Here is a 25,159-nt window from a genome sequence, read left to right on the forward strand (position 1 = left end):
TATTTGTTCATAGAATATGCACCCAGTGTGGTTTTCTGCTGCTGTAGCCCATCTGCTTCAAGGTTGGATGTGTCCATTCAGATGCGCTTCTGTATAATTTGGTTCTAAGGAGTTGTTTTACAAGTTACTTTGGCCTTCCTATCAGCTCCAAGCAGTACGGCCATGTATGAACATCTAAATGCATTGAGTGTCTGTCATGTGATCAGCTGATAAGATATTTGCATTAAGGAGAAGTCAAACAAACATAATACATAATAAACTGGGTGTGAGTGTGCATGCACACATTAAAAGTGACACTACGGATTCTAAAATATGTGTTAAATACACTTAAATACACTCTAAGGGTAAAACTTCTCGACATTAGATTTATTTGGGTTTCAGTAAATTTCCGATACAAACAAGAATGGAAATTAAACTGTCTGAACTCTGCTTCAGTCTGCATGCCAAATATCCCCGAGCAAGATACTAACCCCAAGTTCCTCTGATTCATCCATCAGAGTACGAATCACTGTAACTGTTAGGGAGAAAGAACCTACGTAGAAAAATCACAGCAAAAAAGTGCTTGAACCAGTGAATGAGAGAAGTTGTGTAAAGTGCTTTGAGTGCTCAGGTAGGGTAGGAAAGCACTATAAAATAATCACTCTATTTACTTTAAAGTACCATCACTCGGCAGAAAATGGTAAAATAAGGCACATGAGCACTGAGCAAAACAAACATTTGTATTGCACAAGTTTACACATTTTTTTGACTTGCTTTATATCCCCATATTTCCCACAACAAATCTCTATTATGGACAAAATGTTTTCACAACATGACTCACATTTAATTTTGAATTTAATAAGTTAAGCAATTTAGACGTGAAGCTTCTACTGAAGTGACCCGATTCCACAAATACGTCAGACTTGATATAGAGGTAGCACTCTTACAATCCTCTGTCTACAAATAGGGCAATATTGCTGTGGCAGAGCCTGGTAGCAGGTGTGGCAGCAGCACACGTGTCCACAGTCCAACAGGACACAGTTACGGGGCTGACTGAGGCAAATAACACACATGGCCACGTCTTGAAGGTTGTCCTGGTCTGGTACATTAATTTGCAGTCTGTTAAATTCCCTTCTTTCCCGTTCCTGCTCCCTGAGATCCTTAAGGTGGCGGTAGTAGCGTAACCCGGCCCAGAAAATGATTGCTGCCCCTGCCAAAGCAGAAGTAATGGCCAACACTTTCCACCAAAAAGCAATGTCTTCATTCTCCCCTTGCAGGGTGTCGAAGTCCGCTGGGGTCAGGAAGTACTGTGAACCGTTAGAAGGGGGTCGGAGACTCAGAGTGCCATCTGTGTCCAGATTCAACTCGCCTACACCTGTAAGATTTGTCCCCACCTTGAAAAAAAAAAGGTGTGGCACTTATCAATAAGAATATATTTTTAATATTAACAACAAATTGGGCTTTATGAAGTGAACACTAATTCATTCAAGTTTGAATAGAATGACTTACTTTGAGCATTTCCTCGATCTCCAGTTGACCTTTTGGCTTCTCCCCAGTAAAGTACTGTCCCATGAGGTCACCCAAACTGTGACTGACCTGGTGAAATTTCTCATATGTGACCTCCATGTCCAGCCCAGCGGCCTGTAAAGGCGACAAGACTCTGATTTCGGTATTATCCAGTCCCACTAATAAAAAGGGCACCGCCTCTACGTTTTCGTGCAAGAGTCGTTCATTATCTGTCCTGCAAAGGTAACGTGAGAAACAGTTTGCATATCTGATAATAAGTAGAAAAAGTTAGATGTACTGGAACTTCAGCTTGATCTGATGATGTTCTCACCATGTACGTAAAAATCCATTCCACAACAGCCTGTGTTCTTTCACCATGAATCTACGCAGCACACCAACATTTTCTATGTTGTACCAACTAATGAGAGGCTTTCCAGCTGGTTTTACACCACCTAAAATGTATACAAGCACACATACAGTAACAGGGAATGAGAGGCAGGCCGGTATACAAGTTTTCAGATTAAAAAAATAAATAAATGTACTACTCCTTATCAAAAACAAAAGACTGATTACCTTCAATGACGACATACTGTAGACACGCTCCTGGAGTAACTTTCAAGAGGTCCTTGAGTTTTTTATCTATGGGTAACCGTGGAGCATTCTGGAAACATGGAGCACACACATTAAATAAGACTGACTAATTAATAAGTCATGCATTTGCTTTCCCAGTGGTTTTATGTCTTTGGTGTGTGTTAATCAGCTGGCTGTAAATGGGTACTTTTCTGTGCAGTGCTAGCAATCACAGTGTTGCTATTAATTCTATAAATGACTGGTTGTAATAGTAAATCTTTCAAAAGAACCAGTTTAGTTTGAGAAAAAGAAAAGATATGTCCCTAAAAGATCCTCATGGATTTACATCAAGACAGATGCAAATGGCATGAGCTAAAAGAACAATCAGGATGTAATCAAGAAACACAGAAAGACTAAAAGTGCACAACATAAACAGCTAAAAACTGAATAAAAAGGATGACGGGTTTCAGAAGTACAGAATAAAACTTTACACGAAATGGTCATTCTTTAAATACAGTGGGGCAAAAAAGTATTTAGTCAGCCACCGATTGTGCAAGTTCCCCCACTTAAAATGATGACAGAGGTCAGTAATTTGCACCAGAGGTACACTTCAACTGTGAGAGACAGAATGTGAAAAAAAAATCCATGAATCCACATGGTAGGATTTGTAAAGAATTTATTCGTAAATCAGGGTGGAAAATAAGTATTTGGTCACCTCAAACAAGGAAAACCTCTGGCTCTCACAGACCTGTAACGTCTTCTGTAAGAAGCTTTTCTGTCCCCCACTCGTTACCTGTATGAATGGCACCTGTTTGAACTCATCATCTGTATAAAAGACACCTGTCCACAGCCTCAAACAGTCAGACTCCAAACTCCGCCATGGCCAAGACCAAAGAGCTTTCGAAGGACACCAGGAAAAGTATTGTAGACCTGCACCAGACTGGGAAGAGTGAATCTACAATAGGCAAGCAGCTTGGTGTGAAAAAATCAACTGTGGGAGCAATCATCAGAAAATGGAAGACATACAAGACCACTGATAATCTCCCTCGATCTGGGGCTCCACGCAAGATCTCATCCCGTGGGGTCAAAATGATCATGAGAACGGTGAGCAAAGATCCCAGAACCACACGGGGGGACCTGGTGAATGACCTGCAGAGAGCTGGGACCAAAGTAACAAAGGTCACCATCAGTAACACACTACAACGGCAGGGAATCAAATCCCGCAGTGCCAGACGTGTTCCGCTGCTGAAGCCAGTGCATGTCCAGGCCCGTCTGAAGTTTGCCAGAGAGCACATGGATGATACAGCAGAGGATTGGGAGAATGTCATGTGGTCGGATGAAACCAAAGTAGAACTTTTTGGTATAAACTCAACTCGTCGTGTTTGGAGGAAGAAGAATACTGAGTTGCATCCCAAGAACACCATACCTACTGTGAAGCATGGGGGTGGAAACATCATGCTATGGGGCTGTTTTTCTGCCAAGGGGACACGACGACTGATCCGTGTTGAGGACAGAATGAATGGGGCCATGTATCGTGAGATTTTGAGCCAAAACCTCCTTCCATCAGTGAGAACTTTGAAGATGAAACGAGGCTGGGTCTTCCAACATGACAATGATCCAAAACACACCGCCCGGGCAACAAAGGAGTGGCTCCATAAGAAGCATTTGAAAGTCCTGGAGTGGCCTAGCCAGTCTCCAGACCTCAACCCCATAGAAAATCTGTGGTGGGAGTTGAAAGTCCGTGTTGCTCGGCGACAGCCCCAAAACATCGCTGCTCTCGAGAAGATCTGCATGGAGGAATGGGCCAAAATACCAGCTACTGTGTGTGCAAACCTGGTAAAGACCTATAGTAAACGTTTGACCTCTGTTATTGCCAACAAAGGTTATGTTACAAAGTATTGAGTTGTATTTTTGTTATTGACCAAATACTTATTTTCCACCCTGATTTACGAATAAATTCTTTACAAATCCTACCATGTGGATTCATGGATTTTTTTTTCACATTCTGTCTCTCACAGTTGAAGTGTACCTCTGGTGCAAATTACTGACCTCTGTCATCATTTTAGGTGGGGGAACTTGCACAATCGGTGGCTGACTAAATACTTTGCCCAACTGTATCTTACACCTTCATCTGTGAAATGTCAGTTGCAGCCTGATCTTCTGATACAACACCCCCTTGCATCTGTCCATTGCCACTATTTCTTCTTGCACAAATGGAGCCAACACTTCCAAGTTTGATTTTTTTTTTCCTTCAAAATACTATTTCAGTTTTATTCTTGACATTTTGTTTTTATTCTCAGAATGTCAATTTTTTGCATTTTTGTCCAAATTCTCCATCTTAACTTTTTAGTGCAATATAGCCACAGATGTGCTCACTGTTCTCACCTACAGCTTTATAACAGCGATGCAAGTTTGTTTTTACAGTGTCTATTGCAATATGGTGAAGATAAACTAAATGTTACTGTGATATATGGCTCACCTTATACATTTAAACTACTCCAAATCCTGTTGTGTTATTTCTCTACCCAGATTAATTGTTCACATCTCTGAAAAAATTACTAACATCTGAGAAGGGACCTTAACTCTTCCATCAAAAACATATGAGCTGTAATCTCTAATGAGGGGTTTGAAGTAGAAGCTTCTTAGAGGTTTAGTCTTCCAATAAAGCTAATTACACAAAATTAACAACTCACGTTGAGTTTGTCTATTGTTGTTCGGCTCTTCTTATATAGGTAGAAGGAGAAGCCTGAGAGAGCAAGGCTCACTCCAAGACACGCTGCCTCTGAAATTGTCACGAAGAATCCTTCCATTGGCCCCGTGTCTCCTGTAACGGCTCCAAGAGCACCTGCACAAACACAAAAGAAGAAGAAGAAGAATCACCTGTCTGTAAACCCACAGCTGCGGGGCTCATGGCTATGTTGTGACATGCTTTGATGTGCCTACACGATGTGGCAGTGATTACTGGCTGATTTGAGGTACGTGTGGGACATAACAAAGGAACTGATAATATTGCCTCTCTAACTATGTACAGTGTTAATTATCTGCCATACATTTTGAACTGCAGCCTTTTGTGATAAAGAGGAACATTATTTTTCTTCTAATACAGACTCACCAGCATGTCTTTTGTTTTCACACTGCAAAATAAAAATATGGGATTAATGTTGATAAAAAGCTAGCAACAGGTAGTCTTCCTCGTTTTTCAGCTTCTCCCTTTAGGGGTTACCACAGCAGATTAGCTACCTCCCTAGATCCATATCTGTTACATGAGCCCTGTGCATGTCCTCCTTTACTACATCTGTGCATCTTTACTGTGTGCTTCCTCTACATATTTTTACATAGGACGAAGTGTGTTACATAAACCAGGCAATATACCACAACATTCATAGCCCAAGCTGGTTAGCAATGCCCATCCCAATGGCATACACAATCTATATCATACATACACACATTATAATACAAAAATCAAACACAACAAAATGCCACCACGCACAAACGAGGTTATGTTGAAATACCATAAGAAACAACAAATTATTAACAGCTGCATAACTGCTTCGATTGAATTTTAAAATGATGCCAATGAGACTGCTAAATTTCTCTCTGGTCTGATCAAAGGCACAGGACATATTTATTCCAACAATTTCTCTGTGAAATTTATTTCTGGAGTCCAGCAGCAAAAACATCAAGATGCAGCGTACAGCAAAGTGATTCAGGAGCTCAAAAATATAATAGAATATGACAGAAAAGACAAACCAGCTTATTAAGGTAAGAGTTAGAAAAAGTTGGAGAACAAATAAAAATGGGAAAAGCAAACAAACAAATGTGACTCCATAATATGAAGGAAAATGATTTTGGACACTTAGCTGTTCTTGATCACTCTGACATTAAAATCAAAACTTCAACAAGCTGCAGTCACACGTTATTTGATGGAAAGCTTGAATAAAATGTATTTCCATTGTCTGAAGTTTCATTTCTTTGCTGTGCCTTTTAAAACATGTTTACATGCTGTTATTCTCCTGATCGTTTTCCCTACAACAAAGTTAGCTGCTAGCCAGCTAACGTTGACATGGCTCCAGTGACCTCTAAAGATTTTTTTTTAAACAGTCATATAAGAAACACTTAGAAGTTTATAAAAACACATATATTTCAACAAGAATTAGAACTAATAATAAGTTTGTTTTTTATACCTGTAAAGGAAACGAAACCTTCCCAGTATTCACTCTGCAGCACCGTGTATCTGACGTGCGGTGACAGAGTTGTCACGTGACGAAGTCTGGGCGCATGCGTCAGTTACGGCCTCCGCGTACACGTCGCTACGCCGCGGACATGGCAGGAGTTGGAGGTGTGCGGAGAAAGTCTCCCGTTTCCCCGTCCCCGCTGTGGGGGAAACTCCATACGCTTTGGCAGGACAAGTATTTGCTCTTGTTCAAGACGGAATACACCTTGCTGGTGGTTTCAGTTTTGTGGTTCCTGGAGATCGGCATCAATGTGTGGGTCATACAGAAAGTAGCATGTAAGTAGCTGGTCGACTAGTTAGCACGCTATTGTATTTTGACGTTTATCTGAACGCGGCTGAAGGCTAAGTAGCTAGCGTCAGAAAAGTATTAGCTTTGCCTGCCACCTGTCAAAGGGAATTTACTGTCACTGCATGACCAAATACAATGGTTTACTCTCTCCCAACGTCAAATAACGTCCATTACTTTTAAGACTATATACAACCAAAGGTAGCTGTTTCAATAGTAAATACAAGAAGTAAACTTCTAAAGGCAAAGTAACTGCTCACTTTTTACACGTCCACATACAAGACGGAACTGCAACAGAAAAATACCAATAATATTTTCTCCTTCTTAAATTGATTGTTTGTTCTGGTTGAGTTGTCTTTTCCAGAACCTATCGTCATCACTGAGCATGACTATTGAGCATGCATCAAGATATTCACATCCACATCATCGTTATTATTAATATTATTATGTACTGCAGACACTGAGATCGACTGGAAAGCATACATGGATGAAGTGGAAGGAGTTATCAATGGCACCTATGACTACACCCAGCTGAAAGGGGACACAGGCCCTTTGGTGTGAGTTTCAAAATGATGTAGTTCTCTCCATACCACGCTTTTCAGTGCAGGTCTCCTAGATAATTTGGAACACTGTTGTTGTAGGTACCCAGCTGGGTTCGTCTACATCTTCACAGCTCTCTACTACATTACCGGCCATGGGGTGAACATCCGTCTGGGCCAGTACATTTTTGCTTTTTTCTACCTCCTCACACTGCTGCTTGTCTTCAGAATATACTATCGCACCAAAAAGGTGAGCCTAATGTTAATACTAATGTGCCAGGAACCCTATATATTAAGCAGCATGTCATTTTGCTAAAACGCTCATGGAATTCAACTTTTATACCCTACAGAAACAAAATTTAATGTTATTTTCAGAATATTCTCACACATTAATTCATTAGTTTTCTGTTGCATATCTGGCTCTGGGTTCCAGGGCCAGAACCACAAAAATACTGAGACCTCCCTTTTCCTCTACTTGCAGCTCTTCTTTTTCTGAGCCACTTGCAGAATTAATCTCTTTAGCGTTTCTTCTAATAATTAATCTCACAAATAATTAAATCTCCTTCTTTTTTTTCTCCAGGTTCCTCCCTATGTGTTCTTCTTCGTGTGCTGTGCATCCTATCGGATCCACTCCATCTTTGTGCTCCGTCTCTTTAATGACCCAGTGGCCATGATGCTGCTGTTTGCAGCTGTCAATCTCTTCATAGATGGATACTGGACTCTGGGCTGTGGCCTCTACAGGCAAGTGTGCACTCTTCTTTAAAGCGGATACTCATTTATTGGCTTCCCCTAAATCAACAAGTGGCACCTGTACATCTGTAATGTGTTACATACCTTCTACATTGTCATTGTTAATTTTTCCTGAGAGTAGCAAGATGAAATTACAACTCAATCTTTTCCTCTTTCTGACAGTTTAGCAGTATCTGTGAAAATGAACGTGCTTCTCTTTGCCCCTGGATTACTTTTCCTCCTCCTGTCAGAGTTTGGTCTAATGAAGACGATCCCCAAGTTATCGCTGTGTGCAGGCATACAGGTAAATATACACATTAAAACAGGTACAGCTTGACTGTAGTACTCTGTCCACAGTAAATTTTAGCAAATGACTGTATTTTGCTAACATCATCTCTTTCTTTATCTTATGTGGCAGGTTGTGTTGGGGCTCCCTTTCCTCCTAGAGAATCCCGTTGGTTACATGAGCCGTGCCTTTGATCTTGGCCGCCAGTTCATGTTCAAGTGGACGGTCAACTGGCGCTTCCTGCCAGAATGGCTCTTTTTGAATCGCTACTTCCACTTACTCCTGCTGGCCGCTCATCTGCTCACCCTGCTGCTCTTTGCCTTCCGCCGCTGGAAGAGGTGAGATAGACTTTGAATGTGCCAGGGATACACTGGGAACACTGTTTTCTTTTTACATTTATAAATGCTTTGCATGATAACATACTGATCAAAACCACATCATTATGACAATGCATGACAGGTGTCATGAAAAAATGGAAGGCGATTTCAGCAGGATTGTCACTACTCTGCAGAGACATTTAGGCCACAAGGAAATGCAATTGATTTCTAGTAACAGCACTAAATGGTTGTTGGTATTTCAGGGTTCTCATCAGTCAGCAGCGGAAACCTTTTTATGTTTTACTAATACACACGTACCTCCTAGATCTCTAAAATGGCAAATAACCATATTCTGTCTGTGGCACCAGACCAGGAGAAAGCATCTTTGAACTTCTAAAGGAACCAGGCAAGAGGAAAATCCCAGCTCAGAAAAGCACTGTGGATCATATCCTTTTGTTCCATTTCAATCTACTCCTGTCTTTAATGTGAAATATATTTTTAAGTAAGTCTGTTGTTAGATGTTAATATGAATCTGCAGGCCTTGTTGACAGAATGAAAAAAATCATACAGAAAACTCTTCTCAGCAAGATTTGTGGATCTTAATTATTTTGAGTAACTGGGTCAAGATTTCTGGACAGAGAACCAAAAACTTAGCGCTTAAAGTTCCACTGTATTCAAGAGGAGACAGACATAGAGTCACAGGAAAAGAAGGTTTTCTCTTCCAAAACTCTGCAAAAACAAAAAAACTTGTGGTGCTACTTGTTGTGGGAAACCTGGTGACAAGTGAGCACCTGAAATTAGCTTTGCTTTGAACATTCTCTTTACAGGACACAGGACATGGTAAAACAATGCTTAGCAGATTTTTTCATATGATCTTCCAGACATGCCTTTTTTTTGTCCTTATCTGAAAATCACAGATTGTGCTGATTCTGTTCACCTGTAACTTCATTGGCATGTGCTTCAGTCGCTCATTGCACTACCAGTTTTACGTCTGGTACTTCCACTCGCTGCCTTACCTGCTGTGGAGTGGAGGTGTCAAGAAGCTGGCCCATCTGCTCAGGTGAGACAGAATCACAAGTCCTGAAGCATAGCACCTCCCTGAACACTCTGCCACATCTTAATGAAAAACTGTTTTATTTTTGCATGCAGGGTCCTGATCCTGGGTCTGATCGAGCTTTCGTGGAACACCTATCCCTCTACTAACAGCAGCTCAGCTGCCCTTCACGTCTGTCACCTCATCATCCTGTTATGTCTCTGGCTAGCTCCACCTTTGCTTTCAGCTGCAGCAGAAACACAAGAGCAGAAAGCTGTAAAGGACAAACGCCACTGAGCCCCGGCCTGATCGGACCAGAAGTATTATTTGGCTGAATCAGCTGATGACAAGCCCGCTCCATCCTCCTGTCTTTGATCCTGACAGCACCAGTGCAAAGGGCGGTCGCTGTGGTAGACTGTTTATAAGTGAATTAAAGGAGCCATTTAAAGCTTCTCACTGCTTAAAGTGAAGGATGCGTCATGTGTGTGCAGACTGATGCCCACACGATGGAATAATATGCAGTTGCAGAGATAAGAAGAGAAAATAAGAATTCTCAGGTTTAGTTTTAGATAGAAAATAAGAAGAGTGGAGGCTATGAGAATGTCATGGATGTTATGCTGTGTGGAAAGAATTGATTACATGAGCTCTATTCCCACTTACTGTGGTACAACTACACTCAGTCCATAATTCCTCTGGTCTAGTCATGTAGGCTGATATCATCTCAAGTTTTTATTTACTGGTGCTCAGATGATCGTATATTGAAAGTGTCAATAATGTGCATAAGAACTTGAACGCCAAGCTTTAAAATAACTGCATAGCAAGCGTAAGCTTGTGGCATTTCCTCTGCCACAGTTATGAAACATAAGTATTCTCTATCGAAGGGGATGTTTTTTTGTATTTTTACACAAATGTGTAAAAGTCAGCTGTGGACAATCAGTCTGTTTGTCTGATTTCTGTAACTTGTCATCCTCTGTTGTGAGTGGCCGCACTCATAGATGGATTTAATGTGAGAAACATGCAGTAGACTGAAAAACGGCAAATGGATTCTACTAAACCCGTGTGGTCTTCATCGTTACACAATACAACAAATGGTTGAATTTTAGTGTTTTTTATTATTTTTACCAACAATCATTTCACTGTTTAAAGCTCATCTTTGTTTAATTTATCAAATAATCATCTTGATAATCAAAATCTTCATTTTACAGTAACTGTGATTACATATTTGGTATAGTAGTATATTATACTGGCTGCAAACTAAAAGCTAGACTACAAAAAGCCCATTTAGATGATAAAGGCATATTTGTGATTGCATAAAGCACACTGATCATAAAAGGCCCCCTGGTCTATGGCATGTAGTATTAGAATGAACTTGGCACTGCCTAAGTTAATAAAACATGATTTTTCCATGTAAAGGCATTTAGAGTCACTATCGTTGGGAAATGGTGAGAATGCTAACAATCAGAGTTGGCTTGGTTTCCTCTGAGACGATTGTCTCACATATTATTTGGGTTATAACACAGCATGTTCAGCTGAATGTTCTCATCCCAGTGGCGCAGCAGCAGGAACAGCTGTCTGGCTGCTCCCTTAAGCCCTGCCATGTCCAGTCCCTCGGGCAGCTTCTGACAGCGCAGCCATGAGTCTGCTTTTGCTGCTACCAGTTCCCACTCCATAAAGTAGCCGGCACACCGGTGCTCTAGCCACGCTAGGGCCACAGCTGTGGCCCAAGTTGAGCCCTCCAGATCCTCTTGAGCCAACTGGCTGCTCCCTTGGAGGTAAGCTTGCTCAGGTGTAGAGCCTTCATATATATCTGTCTCTGACCCACGGCCACTGTCTGCTTGGCCGAGGTTCTGGTTCTGAAAGGGGCTGATGGATAACTCCAAAGAACCCTCTTCAGAGCTGGGGAGGTCAGTGGGAGAGGTGACAGGGTCTTGTTCAGAGAGGTATCTTCGGCGAAGCCTCGATTCCAAAATTAGGGGAGTATCATCTGGAGTGTGGTGGAAAGGTGGAATGGCTTGTCTGACAAAGGAGCAAGCGGAAGGAGAGAAGGTAACGTGGTGACCAGAGGGAGCACCAGGAGGTTTGGCACTAGTGGACAAGGATGGAGCACTGGGAGATGTGCAGCGTAAGGCTGGGCTGAGACTACGGCGGTGGAGACTGTATGGCGATGCTCTTTTAAGGCGGTCCAGAGGAATCTGGACACAGTCAGAGTAGATCTCAGTCAGAAGAAAAGCTCCTGATGCCAGCTGCAGACGAACCTGAGGAGTCATAACAGACATGGGTAATGAGCACACTTGAAGATGAGTGCACAGTATTACAATGCTGCAAATGCACTTTGCCTTTAACGTGGCAGTGTTTCTCTTTTGCACACTATTTGTCATAGCACGTGGTTTAACTTTCCAAAGTTCTTCTGCCTTTAAATGTTGACTGACTCCAGGAGTTTGCAGAATGAATTTGGGAGCTGATGGTATGTATTGTGTGCTGGGTAAACAAATAAAGTGGACACAACTTTAGCACTTCACTGTTTTCCATGTTGGCACAGCTCACCAGGGGCAGGTAGTCTGGAGCTTCACTTTCAGGATGTTTCTCAGTCTCGGCAGATAAGCAGTGGGACTTGACAGGCACCTGCTTTCCTGATGAAATGGAGGACCTGAGCCTGCCCAGCGGGAACCTGGAATTAAAAAAAACAAAACAGGTACGCTAAAAAAAAAAAATCTAACATTTAAAGAGAGTGCAATTTGCCAGTGGAGATGTGGGAGTTGTGCGTACACCCTTGTGGTCTGCATGTCATTATAACACTGCTGTTTCAGTGAGAACACTACCGCTAACTAAACAAAAGACAAATTACATGGATTCAGAGTGTCAGATTTAACAGGAGCCTCGCAAAAAAGAAATCCTATGAATACTTCCGTATAATCTACATCAGAATTCACTACAACGGTGAGTTTTGCAACAACTTTTGACAATTTGCAGTTAGAAACCTTTGTTGTGATGGGAGTCGCTAAAGACATGTCACGTGTAAGGGTTGTTGGGTTTGAATTAGCGTGCAGCTGCAGTGAACAGCCATATGCCTGCGTGAAAAGATGAACCCTGACCTGAACAACATTCACTGCATCAATCACGGTTAGAACCTACAGTCTGTGCTGTATGAGTTCCAGGGCCGAGTTGTTTTCACATATTTATTAACTCCTACACTTCAGTAAATGGCCCATCATTCACTCTCAGGACATTTACAGATGTGGGTAAACAGAGTGGTGATGCTGTGGCTCATTTCTTACATTTAAGTAACATGTGCACAAACCGGAGTGTATACATGAACAACTTTAAAGTAGGAGCTTTTCAAGAAACTACAGTATTTGTTTTCGTGTCTTACTTCTTAGGAGTTTTTAGCGCCTTTTAGTCCTTTCATGCTGTTTATTTTATTGCATCTTTGTCAGTCTCACACAAACTGTTAAAAGAGTTTAATATGAAAGTCTTACCTGGTGCCAAAGAAGCTCTCCATTGACTTGCTCTCTATAGATCGCTGTGAGCGAGTGCTCGGGGTGCCTGTTGCCATGGCTGTAGTGTAGTAGGAGCTGCCCCCTACACCTGGGATGACATTAAAACATTAAATTGTATTGTTTTATCAGCTCAGTGATAAAAGTGGTGTTTTCTGATTGTGCTTAAAGGCTCAGCTCATCCAGATTAAACAAAACTGATCAGAGGTATTTTACATGGATCTGGAACTAAATGAATAAAAGCAAATATGTCTGTGCGATTGGATACCAATAAAGTTAAGGAAGATTTATTTAGATGAACTGATCCTTTAAGAGCTTCTTCACAAGTTGTGTGTGTAATGGAGTCGGGGGAGAGGGGTCCTCCTTTTTCTCCTTCTCACCACAGCTTTCTCTTCACCAGAGTTTTCCCTGAGCGAACGGACAGCAGTACTTACTAGAGTCCCAGGATGTTACACTACAGGGTGAGGCAGGAGTGTCATCTCTGTCTGAGAGATACAAAGATTGTTGATGACCTAAAGTCTTGATAACAGAAATGGGTGCTGGCATCATTCGGTCGTTCTTACCTGTAGAGTTCCAGGTGTCTTCCACCTCTGCACTGTCTCCAGTGGTGTGCCGTCTGCCCAGACCTACAGAATAAGTCCTCTGCCTACGAATTCCTGACTGAAAAGCCTGCCTGTTTCCCAAATGTAGCCCTGCAGACACACACAAATAAACAGAACACAATGTGGACCCTTAAAAATATCAACTGAATGCAACAATAAATAAAAATAACATTTAAAATGGTGCTTCTGTAATTCACTTAGCACTGTTTTCCTTAAGTTAGAGAATTCAGAAGAGCTATTGATTTTCCTTCCGTCTGTCCGTCCATCCCTCCATTATCCAAAACAAGGTCAGGGGGATCAGACACAAATATAGAATTATACAGACCTGTTACTGCCAAAGTCTTTCAAGCTGCATGCTCTAAACTTGCATACACATAAAACCAGGCTTCAAAGAGAAGACAAATTCTAATGCTTGATTCCTCATAACACCAATGAGAAGATCAGGATTGTTCTTTACAGATATCTTATTATCATTGACAAGTAAACAAAACTTCCTGGATGAAAGTTGAGCTGAGAGTTTATTCTGTGTATGTGTGTTGGTGGGTGGCACACCTGTGGTTTGCACATCCATGTCAGCCAAGCCTTTGTTGGGATTGCTGTCAGTGGTGGTGAAGGCTGTGTACATACAGATGATGTTACAGTGCTTACTTGTCTGGATAGCCTTTGTACGATATCGCTTCGCTGAGCCTAAGAAGCCATCAAACAGAGGAATAGTAAGAGATGCACAGTAGTTTGGAGATAACGGCACATTAATCAGTAGGAAAAAGCAACCGGTAAACCGCCCACCATGTCCAATGTCGCTCTCTTTCTCTGCCATTTTCTCAAAGTCTCTTATAACTGAGCGAGCGGTCAGTTGGTGAATGATCTCCTGGCACGATTTCCCTCCTCTTCCTTCTTCACCTCCCCTTCCATATACCCCACTTACTTCAATGTCCTGACTCTCAGGGGTCCAGAGGTGCCCCAGGTCTACAGTGACCTCCCAGGACACAGGCCTGCCACTCAGGACACCATGAATAAGGGAACGGCACTGGCCTGGGGGAGGACTGTCAGGCGGGACAGCAGCGAAGAGATACTCTGGATCTGTGAAACTGTCCCAGTCCAGAGGGGAGGCGGGAAACAAGAGTCCATCTAAGGGGCAGAGCGAAAAATAGGATAGAAATTTTACGGGACTGAATAAATAAATATGATCCTATTTTCTTTGCAGTGAAACTTACTGGAGTCGGTGAGGCTTCTGTGGGACGCTGTCCCTCGTGGTGTTGGCTGTGTCTCCGCGTCACTTTCTTCCAGCTTCCCTCCCAGTGTTTGGTCAAAGGAGACCCTCTCCAGAGCCCTTCTCAGCCGATGCATCTCTAATTCACCCTGGGGGGACGAAAAACTTCGCGCTGCCATCGTTGAACGTGCTAGTGCTTTTTGTCTCCTACGAGACTCCTCAGCTCCATCCAGACACCCGTTCTGGTTGTAAAAGGGGGACAAGCAAAAAGAAGTAGGTTTGGGTATCATTTTGCTTTTCTCTGCAGTATGTTAAGGTCATTAGATTGAAATGTATTTGCCATGTTGCAAGAATAACTTTGCAGCAACCTCCTGTGATATACTGACTGTGTGCTTCAGCTGTGCATGACTCAAATAAGCAGTCTTTTTAATTTATATGATCTTTCTTCCAAAGGAAAGATAGAAGTTTATAGTTATATATAGTTGTTATATTTTCATGTCTTGTTTTGTCTGTGTGTTCCCAATTACTTACTAAATTCCAAAAAAAAAGTCTGTCAGTCTTTAGTCTTACTTTTTTGGTCCCGCTGTCTGGGGATTTGACTGAAAGGTCTTGCTGCCATGATGAGTCTGCCCAGCGAGACAGGGATGATCTCTGTTCTGGAGGGGGCATCTTCTCGAGGCCTTGGGGCAGAGACCCTGTATCGAGCACTGGACCAGAGCAGTGACAGCTGGAGAGAAAGCCCCCGTCAGAATTTGAGGCATGTATGTGAGAGTGGGACTGCGTTTGTAGACTTCGTTCACTGCTGAGTGAGCAGCGAGTGAGGATGTACTGCTCCTGAATGTAAGAGCTCTCCTGGATCCTCTTCCTCACATCGCTGGACCAGTCCAACTCCACACCTATAGTGGACAAAAGCCTGTTGTTAGCCACTGTGGTTTAAAGTGTGCTGGCAAATGCAAATGTTCGTGATGAGTGACCAACCTGGACTGGTGCCTGTGTCTGTGTCTTTGGCACAGGAGAACTCAGAGGATATCTCTCTAGAAATTTCCCTCAGTGCTTCCTCCAACTCAGTGCCATCTGCACATGTCACCACAGGCATGAGCTCAGAGGCAGGAGGAGGTGAAAGCTCATCGTTTGACTGGCCAAAAACTGAACCCGTAGAACCACGAAGTAAATCTTTGTAGCTCTGTTCCTGAAGCAAAAAAATAAAATGCAAAGATTACATTTAAAAAAATGGTACAGTACTGTGCAAAAATATGGGGCCAACCCTCACTTCTGCATATTTTGGTAGAAAAACTGGAAATGGCTTCAGCAATGTATTAAAATATACATGTACAAAAATACAGCTTATAAAGCAAAAAGAAAGAGTTTGAAACTCATTAGAATTCTACAAAGTCAATATTTGGTATGACGATCTTTTTTTCTCCAACATAGCCTGAACTGTCTTTGGCAGCATTCTCATAGGTTCTCTAAGTAATCTTCAGGAATAGGTTTCCAGGTGCAAAAATAATACTTTATCCCTGCCAAACTGTGTTATCTTTGACATTTGTCATAGATTCAACTAAAGGAATGGGAACAAAGTGCCTAAAGATACAATTTAACATTTGTTCTTTGCTAAGTTGTCTGTTATGTGGAGACACAAGACTGGTTCATCCATTTAGTTTGGTGTGTTATTTATGATTGAATGATTCATAGGTCAGTTATAGCTCTAAAGTTGGTCAGCTACAAGGACTGGACTAACAACGAGCGAAAAATCAGCAAATGTCCAAAGATAAACTCTGCAAGAGTTTCAGAAACCCTGGAGAACTCTTGCTCAAGAACACTGTAAAAATACAATAACATTTGACTCACTTGAAGCAACATAAACAAATAAGTGCTGACTTAATATTTTACATGGTAATGCACACAGAGTAATACCTCTGCCTTTTTTGCTTTGAAACTGGTCATGTCGTAAAGCGTGCAGTATCCTATGAGGCGGTTCCCGGGGTAGAGTGGAGGGATTTCATTGGGTGTAAGAAGAGCCTCCATGTTTTCTGGCAGATACCAGTCGATCCGTACGTCAGTCAGAACAGGTTCAAAGGCCTTCTTCAGGGGCTTGATTAACTGTTGCAGAAATGGGGAGAAGAAGTAAACGTATCAAACTAATTAAAAAAACACTTTTTCCGTGATTTGTCATAAGCTAAAAAATTGGTAAACTTAAACTTATACATGTATATCTTCAATGGCTAACAGTTGTTAAACTAACTATAAAAGCCATACTATGAAAATACTAAAGTAAAATAACTCTAAATTATACTTAAATGCTTGAGTAGTTATTACACTTTACGACTGCTAGTTGCTTTTCTCTATGCTGAAATGCTAATGTAATGCCCCAAGGTTTACATATGTATTCTTTCAAGACTTTGCTTTTAATTAATTTGCAATTCTTTTCACTCCAATAGGTGGCAGTGCTGCAGCGCTGCTGACCTTGGGCTGGAGTCTCTCCTCATCATCCAAGAACTCTGTAGTCCCTCCTGTCAGTTTGGCAACGCCCTGCAGGAGTCTCCTGCAGGCTCGTGGACCAAGGCCTAAGCCAAAGCATCTGCAAAGGTGATACAGTGTGTACATTACATTTTTATCACGTCACAAGAGAAAATTTAATTATGATATTAAATTGTGGATGATTTTCACTGTTTGTGTTATAACAGTTTATTTTTTATGTCTATTGAAGTAGCCTGAAAATAACCTAAAATGTTGCTTCTATGTCGCTTACAAATAGAAAATGTAGAGTCATCAAACAGACACTGGTGGAGATCACCAGCCATTTGGCTAGCTAAGAGTTTAAATGGCTCAGGGGACGGAATAATCGAAAAAGGCTGAGTTCTTGAGCAGCAGTCTGGCTGGCTAAATATGGAAACAGAAGCTCAAAATGATGTACAACACCTTCTCAGGTGCAGACTGCAGTGAGATGGCAATCTAATTTACACTGGGCAGAATTAGATGTTTTCCATAAGAATAAAGAAACGAACAAACGTGTTCCTAGTTTGCTAAAGGACAGCGAAAAATTACAGTGGAGAAAGTCAGTCCGACAGGCGAATACTAATAAGGCATAAATGAAGTCATTCTGCATCTGGGGAAAACCAGAGGGGCGTGACTCTTACTGCAGAGGAGAGCACTTAACGGGATTACTGGGCGGGGCTGAAAAATACTTCAAGCCTTTCTTGTCTTTCTTCCACAGAGATTTGCTCTCAGGTCTTTATGATCACTGTTTGCTTGGGTCCACGCTCTGTTTCTCTTGCTGTCCTCCCCCATATACTGTCTCTGTCATGTCATTCACCTGGTTCTGCCTCCATTCACTCTTCTTTACTTATCTCCTGCTTCCTAACCTCACTGATTTAATGGTTTATTTAATATTGCATTTTTATTAACCAGCTGTTGCAACTATTGTCAGTTTTATCTGTCTGTCATGATAGATAACTAGCTGCTCCCTCTGTACCCTCCTTCGCACATAATATCCATACCTGCCAGCACACGCGTTTCTGCGTACTAGCTCCAGCACTCTAGCTACATTGCTGATGGATCCATCTGTAATAATAAAGACCTGGCGAGGGTACGAGCGCTGCATGGGCTGTTGATAGACCCAGAAGAGCGCCCCCAGCAGGTTGGTGCCTCGCATGTCAGCTCTCATCCTCTGGACGTACTCGTAGGCCCGAGTTAGTGTGACCTGCACGCAAACACACAAGTGATTAAAGTGGGGATGCAATCAGATCCTGAGTAAAGGAGGGAGAAGCAAACAACTCCTGTCGAACCGCAGCGCCTGTGCAAACATGTTGCCAGGATAAATTTACTGTTTGTTATCAGATGCACTAATTAGCCTGTGAGGGAAGCAACAAATTAAATCAACCCTTCTCTAATAAAGACAGCACAAACAAACACACATTAGCACCTGCCTTAAAATGACCTCAGTTCACATGGTGGATAAACATAGCTGTCAGTGCAGGAGATGGAGGGACACGTCCTGCCTAAGTGAAAATGCATGAAAGGCCACCATATGGCGAGGAGAATGTGGAAAGACTGTTTGTGCTTGCAGCCCCGGGTCTGGATAAAACCTGATACTCTGCTACTAAGGCAACCCAAGAACTGACCTATTGCCTGATTAGAGAGTAGAAAACAGAACAGATAGTCCTGAACGACTGAATGACATTTTGTGTTCAGAAAAACATCATCCAAATGCTCCGTGTGTTCTCGTTTACTGGAAGGGATTCACAGATATCATGAAAAACACTGAAAATCTTTTAAAAATACCCAATTCAGGGGCAAAGCTCATTAGGTAATACTGACATCAGTGCAAAGCTTGCTGGAGGTGAACAGGGGCTTGATGGTGGTACCAAATCCCACAATGTTGAGCATTGTGCCAGAAGGTAGACTCTTGAGTGCCACCACCATGGCTTCCTGTCAGAATAAGAAAGCATATACAGGATGGAGCCAGAGTCATATACATATATATACATTCTCAAATCTGAACTTCATGTTTTATTTGCATGCTTTTGACTACTGCTCACTTTCACACGCTGGATGTTGGCGCCACTCATGCTGCCACTGCGATCAATGAGAAACAGCAGCTCCCTGGTGGCTTTGTGCACTTCCAGAGGTTCACGCAGCAAGTCGGGGCAGAAATTGAGCATCAACACAGGGCTGCACAGAATGTCTTTGTGGTATCGCTTCCTGACAAACTCCAGCTGCAGGCGAAGAAGGAAAATCAGCAATGAAAGCTTAACGTCTTGAGAAAGGTGTATTTAAATGTTTGACAGCAGGAAAAAACGAACAAACCTTTCTTTCAGGTTCTGAATCCTTGCGGGTGCATCGGATGAAATCTCGACGGGAGCAGATTTGCTGTTCATATTGGCTGAAGGAGAGCCTGCCTCTCTCTAAGATGACCAAGGGGCTGTGAGGTTCTGAGGAAGGGTTTAAAAGTCAGAATAAAAAGAAAATCACAGCAATGAAAAGTTCAGACCTTCCCAAACCACTTTGTCATCGCTCACCGCTGAGGTGCAAAATAATCTCTATGTGTCTGTCATAGGGATGCTCCTGTGCCAAGGTGATGTAGGTGGCAGAGGCACTTTGGGCACTTGGATCTGCATCTGCCCTCAGAGCGTGAGTAGGGCTCTCCAGTCCTATCAATAAAGAGAGGCAAAAAATGAAAATCAGTAAACATATTACAATGTTTTGAATGAGTTAATTTTTCTTTACAGCACACACTAGTGAAGATTAAATCTGTTTCATCGTCTGGCTGTGTTTGGACTGAGATCGCCTATGAAGCTATTCATTTTATTCAGTAATGAGATTGCCTGCTGTTCTCATATTTCATAATGGTTGAGATGAAAACCACTGAATCAGCCTTATTTGAGGAGACAGGCAGTACCAGCCAGCAGACAGGCCCCTCTGACCAGCAGCTGGAAGTTCAGCTCATAAGGTGCCAGGTTGACAGCTGGGCTGGTGAAGATGGCGTGCGCACACTGCTGCTGAGAGTGCACGATCCGATCTTGTTTTCCTGAGGTGGCACCAAAACAACTGGTCGCCCTACAAAAACAAGAAAAAAAGGCGCACAATGGGAAGTTTTTTAGGAAAATAATATGAAAGAAGTGGGGGGAAAAAATCAGGAGTCCACGTCTGATAAATACCCAGTTTCATCAGACTTCCCTCCACTTTCACTCTTGCTTGGAGTCATTTTCCCAGTGACAAGCGGGGTAAGGAGTGTGGGGTAGACGATCCGAATGGCTCCGTTTTCTAATGTGGGAAGTTCTAGTGTCGTGCTTATGATGATCGACACTATATCCATGGGGCCAATGACTCCGGTGCCCACGATGAAAGTGGTTCTCTCCAGGTCCTCATCCAGGATCAGATGTCCTAAAGCCCAAAATACAATGTTGTGTTAGAACCTTATGTTAAATTTTCAAGACTGTCTGCGACATCATTAATAAATATGAAAATACATGTAGATGAATGTGAAAAGAGCACATGATTGAAAACCTAGCACACAAACGCACATTAATTGCTGGTATTTACTCAGAATAATCCATCACCATCAGCTGAATTAAATAAACTGTTCTGTGGTCTGCAGTTAAGTAGATATGTTTCTACTAAGTGAATGCCGTTACAACATTAGGCAGGGATCCAGATCAGATGGCCTTCCTCATCTGACACAGAACGGACTTACCGTACTGAAGCCACATTATTACTGCAGCATCAGTACACAAATGTTTTGCAGTTATATAAAACATTTTTATTATAAGCTAAAAGCCGATTTTATTGCTTTAGTGTCATGCAGCATCAGCATCAGTATCAAGGGCTTTTCAAACTAAATATATGCATTTCACAAGTGTAAAGATGGCTTTTTCAGATAGCCCTCTCTACGTCTGCGCTAGACTGTCTGCAAGGAGAGAAGCAATGAATCATGTCTGCAGCAGTATCCATAAATAATATTATATATCATTTATAATATTATATATATTTAAATGCAAGCTGGTATAACTCTAATGTTTATTCCTTACAATTCTGAAATTGTATCAGAGAAAAATGTAACAACTTCAACATAATATTTTTGCCTTCACGGCATTCTTCCATCCTCCCCCTCACCGTTGGTGCATTGCATGTCTAGACTGGGGCTCCCACAGCAGCCCCACTCCAGGCCATTCCCTTCAAGACCAACTCCAGGGCAGCAATCCAAACAGCAGTCCTTTAACTTTCCTCGGCTTTGGATCTGGACCCCAACCAACCGGCCTGCGATCACGGCTTCAAAGCCCACCACAACCTCCTTTTCACCGAGAGGGTATATGAACACACCTGGATGAAGGTTACAGACACACAAGCTGCTAAGACACATAAAACTGAAACAGGCTTTTGCTAAAGAAATGTTCATAAGTAAAATAAGTACAGTAGATATTTCTAAGATCGGGGGATCTGGAGCCAGTTGCATACCTTAAGTTCTCTTCTTAGGTAAGACATAATATGGAAAACCTTAATACGTTTCTTTTGTCAGGATACTAGTTTAGCTCGCTGGGTTGAATAGGTGACTGAGCTGTTGTAGGGTTTATGGAAGAGCCTGGGTTCAAATCTACCCTTGAGATTGGTCACTGCGTGTCTTTCTCCCAGCTTTCCTTAACCAAATTTCCTTCAAAGAACAAGATATTTTTTCACTGAAAGATATTTTTCAGCAGTAAAATAAACAACAATTGCTTTGCTTTTTACCTTACATTTTGTGCTAAGTTTACTCTGTCGTAAAGGAATGAATCCAACAAACACATTTGTTTTTTTTAAATTTCCTCACTTATTGTAATAAATCTGGCTATACTGTTAAGTTAGAGTCAGGGCTATAGGTCTTTTCTTCTTCTTACTTGGTAAGTTAGGTCTTTTGTGCATCACTTTGACTGGCTGTAAGGTATTCATTAAGTAGAAGATAAGCAGAAAATCTTACTTGAATAAATGGTAAATGGTAAATGGCCTGTATTTATATAGCGCTTTACTAGTCCCTAAGGACCCCAAAGCGCTTTACATATCCAGTCATCCACCCATTCACACACTGGTGATGGCAAGCTACATTGTAGCCACAGCCACCCTGGGGCGCACTGACAGAGGCGAGCATCAAGGGCTTTTAATAAAGTAAACACTTCAAGGAAAACTTAGGGAGAAGACTTAAAGTTGTTTTGTGCCATCAGCTCCTGCTGCGCTGCCTTCATGGCATATAATGTGTAAGACAGTGGCAGCTTTTTGAACAAATTTAATAGGGGCAAAGCAAATACTATGTTTAGTCTTCTGGAACATTCATACAGGGGCTCCTGATTATTAAAGGAAGTAAAAAACTTGTCAGTTATTCTGAATATACAGAAAATTAATAGTCATACTACTATTGTATGTTTGCTTGTTTATTTCATCGAATGGCCAGTTTTGGTCATGTTGGTTTTAGATGTCTTTGATAATGATAAAGTACAAATAAACATGAAAGAGATTTGTTGATTTTTACTCTTCATCTTTACTTCAAAGTATCTGGTGTTCCTCACGGGCCAAGTCTTGTCCCACTCCCAATTTTAATCTGGGATTATCATTATCCTTTGCACTCAAAAACTCTTTTTCTTGTGTCTCGTGGTATATTATAATATCACAGTTTAGCTACACTAAACTTGGCAGTTAGTACTCACCTTCTACAGACTCTATGTCAGCGTTGGCATAGGTAAGGTGCGCAGTGATGCCCATGGAGCAACCATTAGCACAAGATTTGATGCAGGAGGCTTTGAGTAGCAGTGGTTTCCATGTAGAGCGGTTTCTCAGCCCCACCATCTTTTCTGTAAAATTAAGCCTCTGCCCTGCTGGTTGGATCAAAACACAGGTACACAAATGGCCAGCACAGACAGGAAGGGGAACATGTGAGTGTGCATTTAAATTCTCTCATTTTCTATTCAGAGCACAATTACAATGATCCTTGTAAACCAGACCTGATTTTTGCTGCTCAAATTAACACTAAACAAAAACAGATAAGTTCCCAATTTTATGTGTATACACAACGTAGGCCATATATTTCTTGTTTATATGTGCAGGCATATCAGTTATTGGCCATCTAACATCCTATCGTGTCTCCTCAAGCTCGTAGCAACCAACTGTGATAGCTGGAGTATAACAGGCTTGGTTAATCATTAACACTGCAGGTCAGCACTTGCTCCATTATGCATCATGCCTAGCATTTGCAATTAGCTGCTAATCTCTATGCAAAGCCACATGTTCTTAAAACTGCAGTGCCATACTTACTTCAGTCTTTTCTAACTGCAGGAAGAAATAATACAGTATTAAAACTTGTTAAGATATGTCCTAATTTTCATGTATGTAATTAAAACTGTACTCAATAAGTCTTCATGACTGATCACTTCATAACTGTAAGTGCAACAGGTGCTGAAACCTATGTATAGCTTACTTAGTGAGTGGTAGTGTGAACTAAACTCTGTGTGTGTGTATGTACGTGTGTTTGAGTATGCACACATGGGTGCATTTGTGTGCGTGCGTCTGTGTGTGTGTGTGTGTGTGTGTGTGTGTTTGCTGTGTTCAAGGTAATGGTCTTTTCACATCTACCTTTCTAACAAGATCAACAGCCTCCATCTGGCTACTGTGCTCTCAGTGCATAACAAGCAAATAAATGCCTGGTTTGTCAAAGTAGGGCAAAGTAATACTGCTAGAACACACGTGAAAGGAAAAGTACAACAGCGGCCCTCTTTGGGCTATTCAGAACAAGATCTCTGACAAAGCTAATGAATAATCTTGATAGAAGATCTGTTTAGGTTTATTGCTGACAAAAAAAGTAAGACACAGATAATGACATCTTTACACAGTAAGTGTGTGCATGTGTGCATGCATATAATACATATTGTAGAATAAAGATGAAAATTATGTATGCATGTACATATTAACCTTCAAGAGTTGTTCCTGAAACAAGTATGTATATATATATATATATATATATATATTTATATATATATGAAATATGAAAACAAATACTGCAACATATCCTGTAACATATTCAGGTGCATGAAAAGTCGCCATGGCACCCACTATTCAAATTGTATGCATTAAAAGTAGACTGAAATCTTAGAAAGTGATGATCCTGTGTTTGTTTGCCAAGACTTAATCAAGCAGTCCGGTGTTTGCAGTAGCAGAGGTGGTTGCGAATTGGCTCTGGGCAACACTGCAGTCTCCTCATGACAGTTACAATCCCCAGATAACAAGCAAAATAATCGTCCAGGAACACTTACTGTGCTGTGTCTGCTAATTTGCCTCTCTGTCCAGTCCCTGCATCACTCCGCCACCACATCTGCTTGCGGGTTTCCCAAGTGATACGTTAGGAGTTTTCCTGTTAACAGATACTGCTTTCTGCTCTCCCTCCCTCCCTCTCTGTCTCTCTCGCTCCCTCCTTCTGTCTCTCCTTGCCTCTGTCCATAAATCCAGCAGTTGCCCTATAAAGAAAGTCAAGTCACAAAGCACTGTCACAAATGCATATTCATTAATGAACAACAAATATGGTACAAAGCTAATAGCTGATAAAAACATCTTCATGTACAACTGATTATTTGGCCCGTTCATGCATCTACTGTAGCTACATAAAGTCTGTACAAATGTGTTTTCATTGCCTGGCAACGCATTAAAATGACTCTTTCAGATTAACAACAGGTCTCACTGCTGCTATCAATCACCAGCATGCATCTCCACACGAACCCACATTTCCTGTTATGTGAAATGTCATTTGCTTACCTGCTTTGACTTGAGCCAAGGGGATGATCGGAAACTATGATCGGGAACCTGATGTTGAGGCAAAAGCTCAGATCGGTAAGTGAGGCAGAGCCTGCTTTTCATCCAGAC

The 25,159-nt window shown here is 41.7% G+C and overlaps 3 protein-coding genes and 1 long non-coding RNA gene across 5 annotated transcripts; 2 read left to right on the top strand and 2 right to left on the bottom strand.

The window, feature by feature from the left end:
• Window positions 1–336: 336 nt before the first annotated feature.
• mul2 (mitochondrial E3 ubiquitin protein ligase 2) lies at window positions 337–6,308 on the bottom strand. Of its 2 annotated transcripts, XM_082513939.1 has the most exons (7): window positions 6,240–6,307; window positions 5,168–5,189; window positions 4,749–4,900; window positions 2,059–2,146; window positions 1,817–1,937; window positions 1,489–1,720; window positions 337–1,373 (listed from the first exon to the last, which is right to left on the bottom strand). In XM_082513939.1, exons 3-7 carry the CDS (start codon window positions 4,863–4,865, stop codon window positions 897–899), a joined length of 1,035 nt encoding a protein of 344 aa, XP_082370065.1. In that variant the 5' UTR covers window positions 4,866–4,900; window positions 5,168–5,189; window positions 6,240–6,307; the 3' UTR covers window positions 337–896. The 2 variants fall into 2 exon arrangements, with proteins under 2 accessions (XP_082370065.1, XP_082370064.1); XM_082513938.1 differs by lacking the exon at window positions 5,168–5,189 and having other exon boundaries at window positions 338–1,373; window positions 6,240–6,308.
• A 10-nt stretch (window positions 6,309–6,318) lies between these two features.
• alg3 (ALG3 alpha-1,3- mannosyltransferase) lies at window positions 6,319–10,891 on the top strand. The gene is made up of 9 exons (XM_082513937.1): window positions 6,319–6,565; window positions 7,033–7,132; window positions 7,217–7,364; window positions 7,695–7,855; window positions 8,027–8,147; window positions 8,262–8,467; window positions 8,815–8,890; window positions 9,361–9,506; window positions 9,596–10,891. The coding sequence occupies exons 1-9, from the start codon at window positions 6,334–6,336 to the stop codon at window positions 9,774–9,776; spliced, it is 1,371 nt and encodes a 456-aa protein (XP_082370063.1). The 5' UTR covers window positions 6,319–6,333; the 3' UTR covers window positions 9,777–10,891.
• A 56-nt stretch (window positions 10,892–10,947) lies between these two features.
• Window positions 10,948–24,664, bottom strand: vwa5b2 (von Willebrand factor A domain containing 5B2). Its single transcript, XM_082513932.1, has 22 exons — window positions 24,556–24,664; window positions 22,957–23,124; window positions 21,398–21,604; window positions 20,443–20,668; window positions 20,184–20,341; window positions 19,804–19,935; window positions 19,592–19,716; window positions 19,324–19,500; window positions 19,103–19,213; window positions 18,283–18,485; window positions 17,249–17,363; window positions 16,700–16,885; window positions 15,764–15,974; window positions 15,356–15,681; window positions 14,790–15,027; window positions 14,362–14,703; window positions 14,128–14,262; window positions 13,537–13,665; window positions 13,408–13,458; window positions 12,956–13,064; window positions 12,024–12,147; window positions 10,948–11,734 (listed from the first exon to the last, which is right to left on the bottom strand). The coding sequence occupies exons 2-22, from the start codon at window positions 23,093–23,095 to the stop codon at window positions 10,973–10,975; spliced, it is 4,206 nt and encodes a 1,401-aa protein (XP_082370058.1). The 5' UTR covers window positions 23,096–23,124; window positions 24,556–24,664; the 3' UTR covers window positions 10,948–10,972.
• LOC309694138 lies at window positions 11,699–12,104 on the top strand. The gene is made up of 3 exons (XR_014272807.1): window positions 11,699–11,757; window positions 11,860–11,943; window positions 12,068–12,104. It is a non-coding gene; the product is annotated as an uncharacterized lncRNA (long non-coding RNA).
• Window positions 24,665–25,159: the final 495 nt, after the last annotated feature.

This window comes from Aulonocara stuartgranti, assembly GCF_965226115.1.
Source record: "Aulonocara stuartgranti genome assembly, chromosome: 18".
Taxonomy (NCBI): Eukaryota; Metazoa; Chordata; class Actinopteri; order Cichliformes; family Cichlidae; genus Aulonocara; species Aulonocara stuartgranti.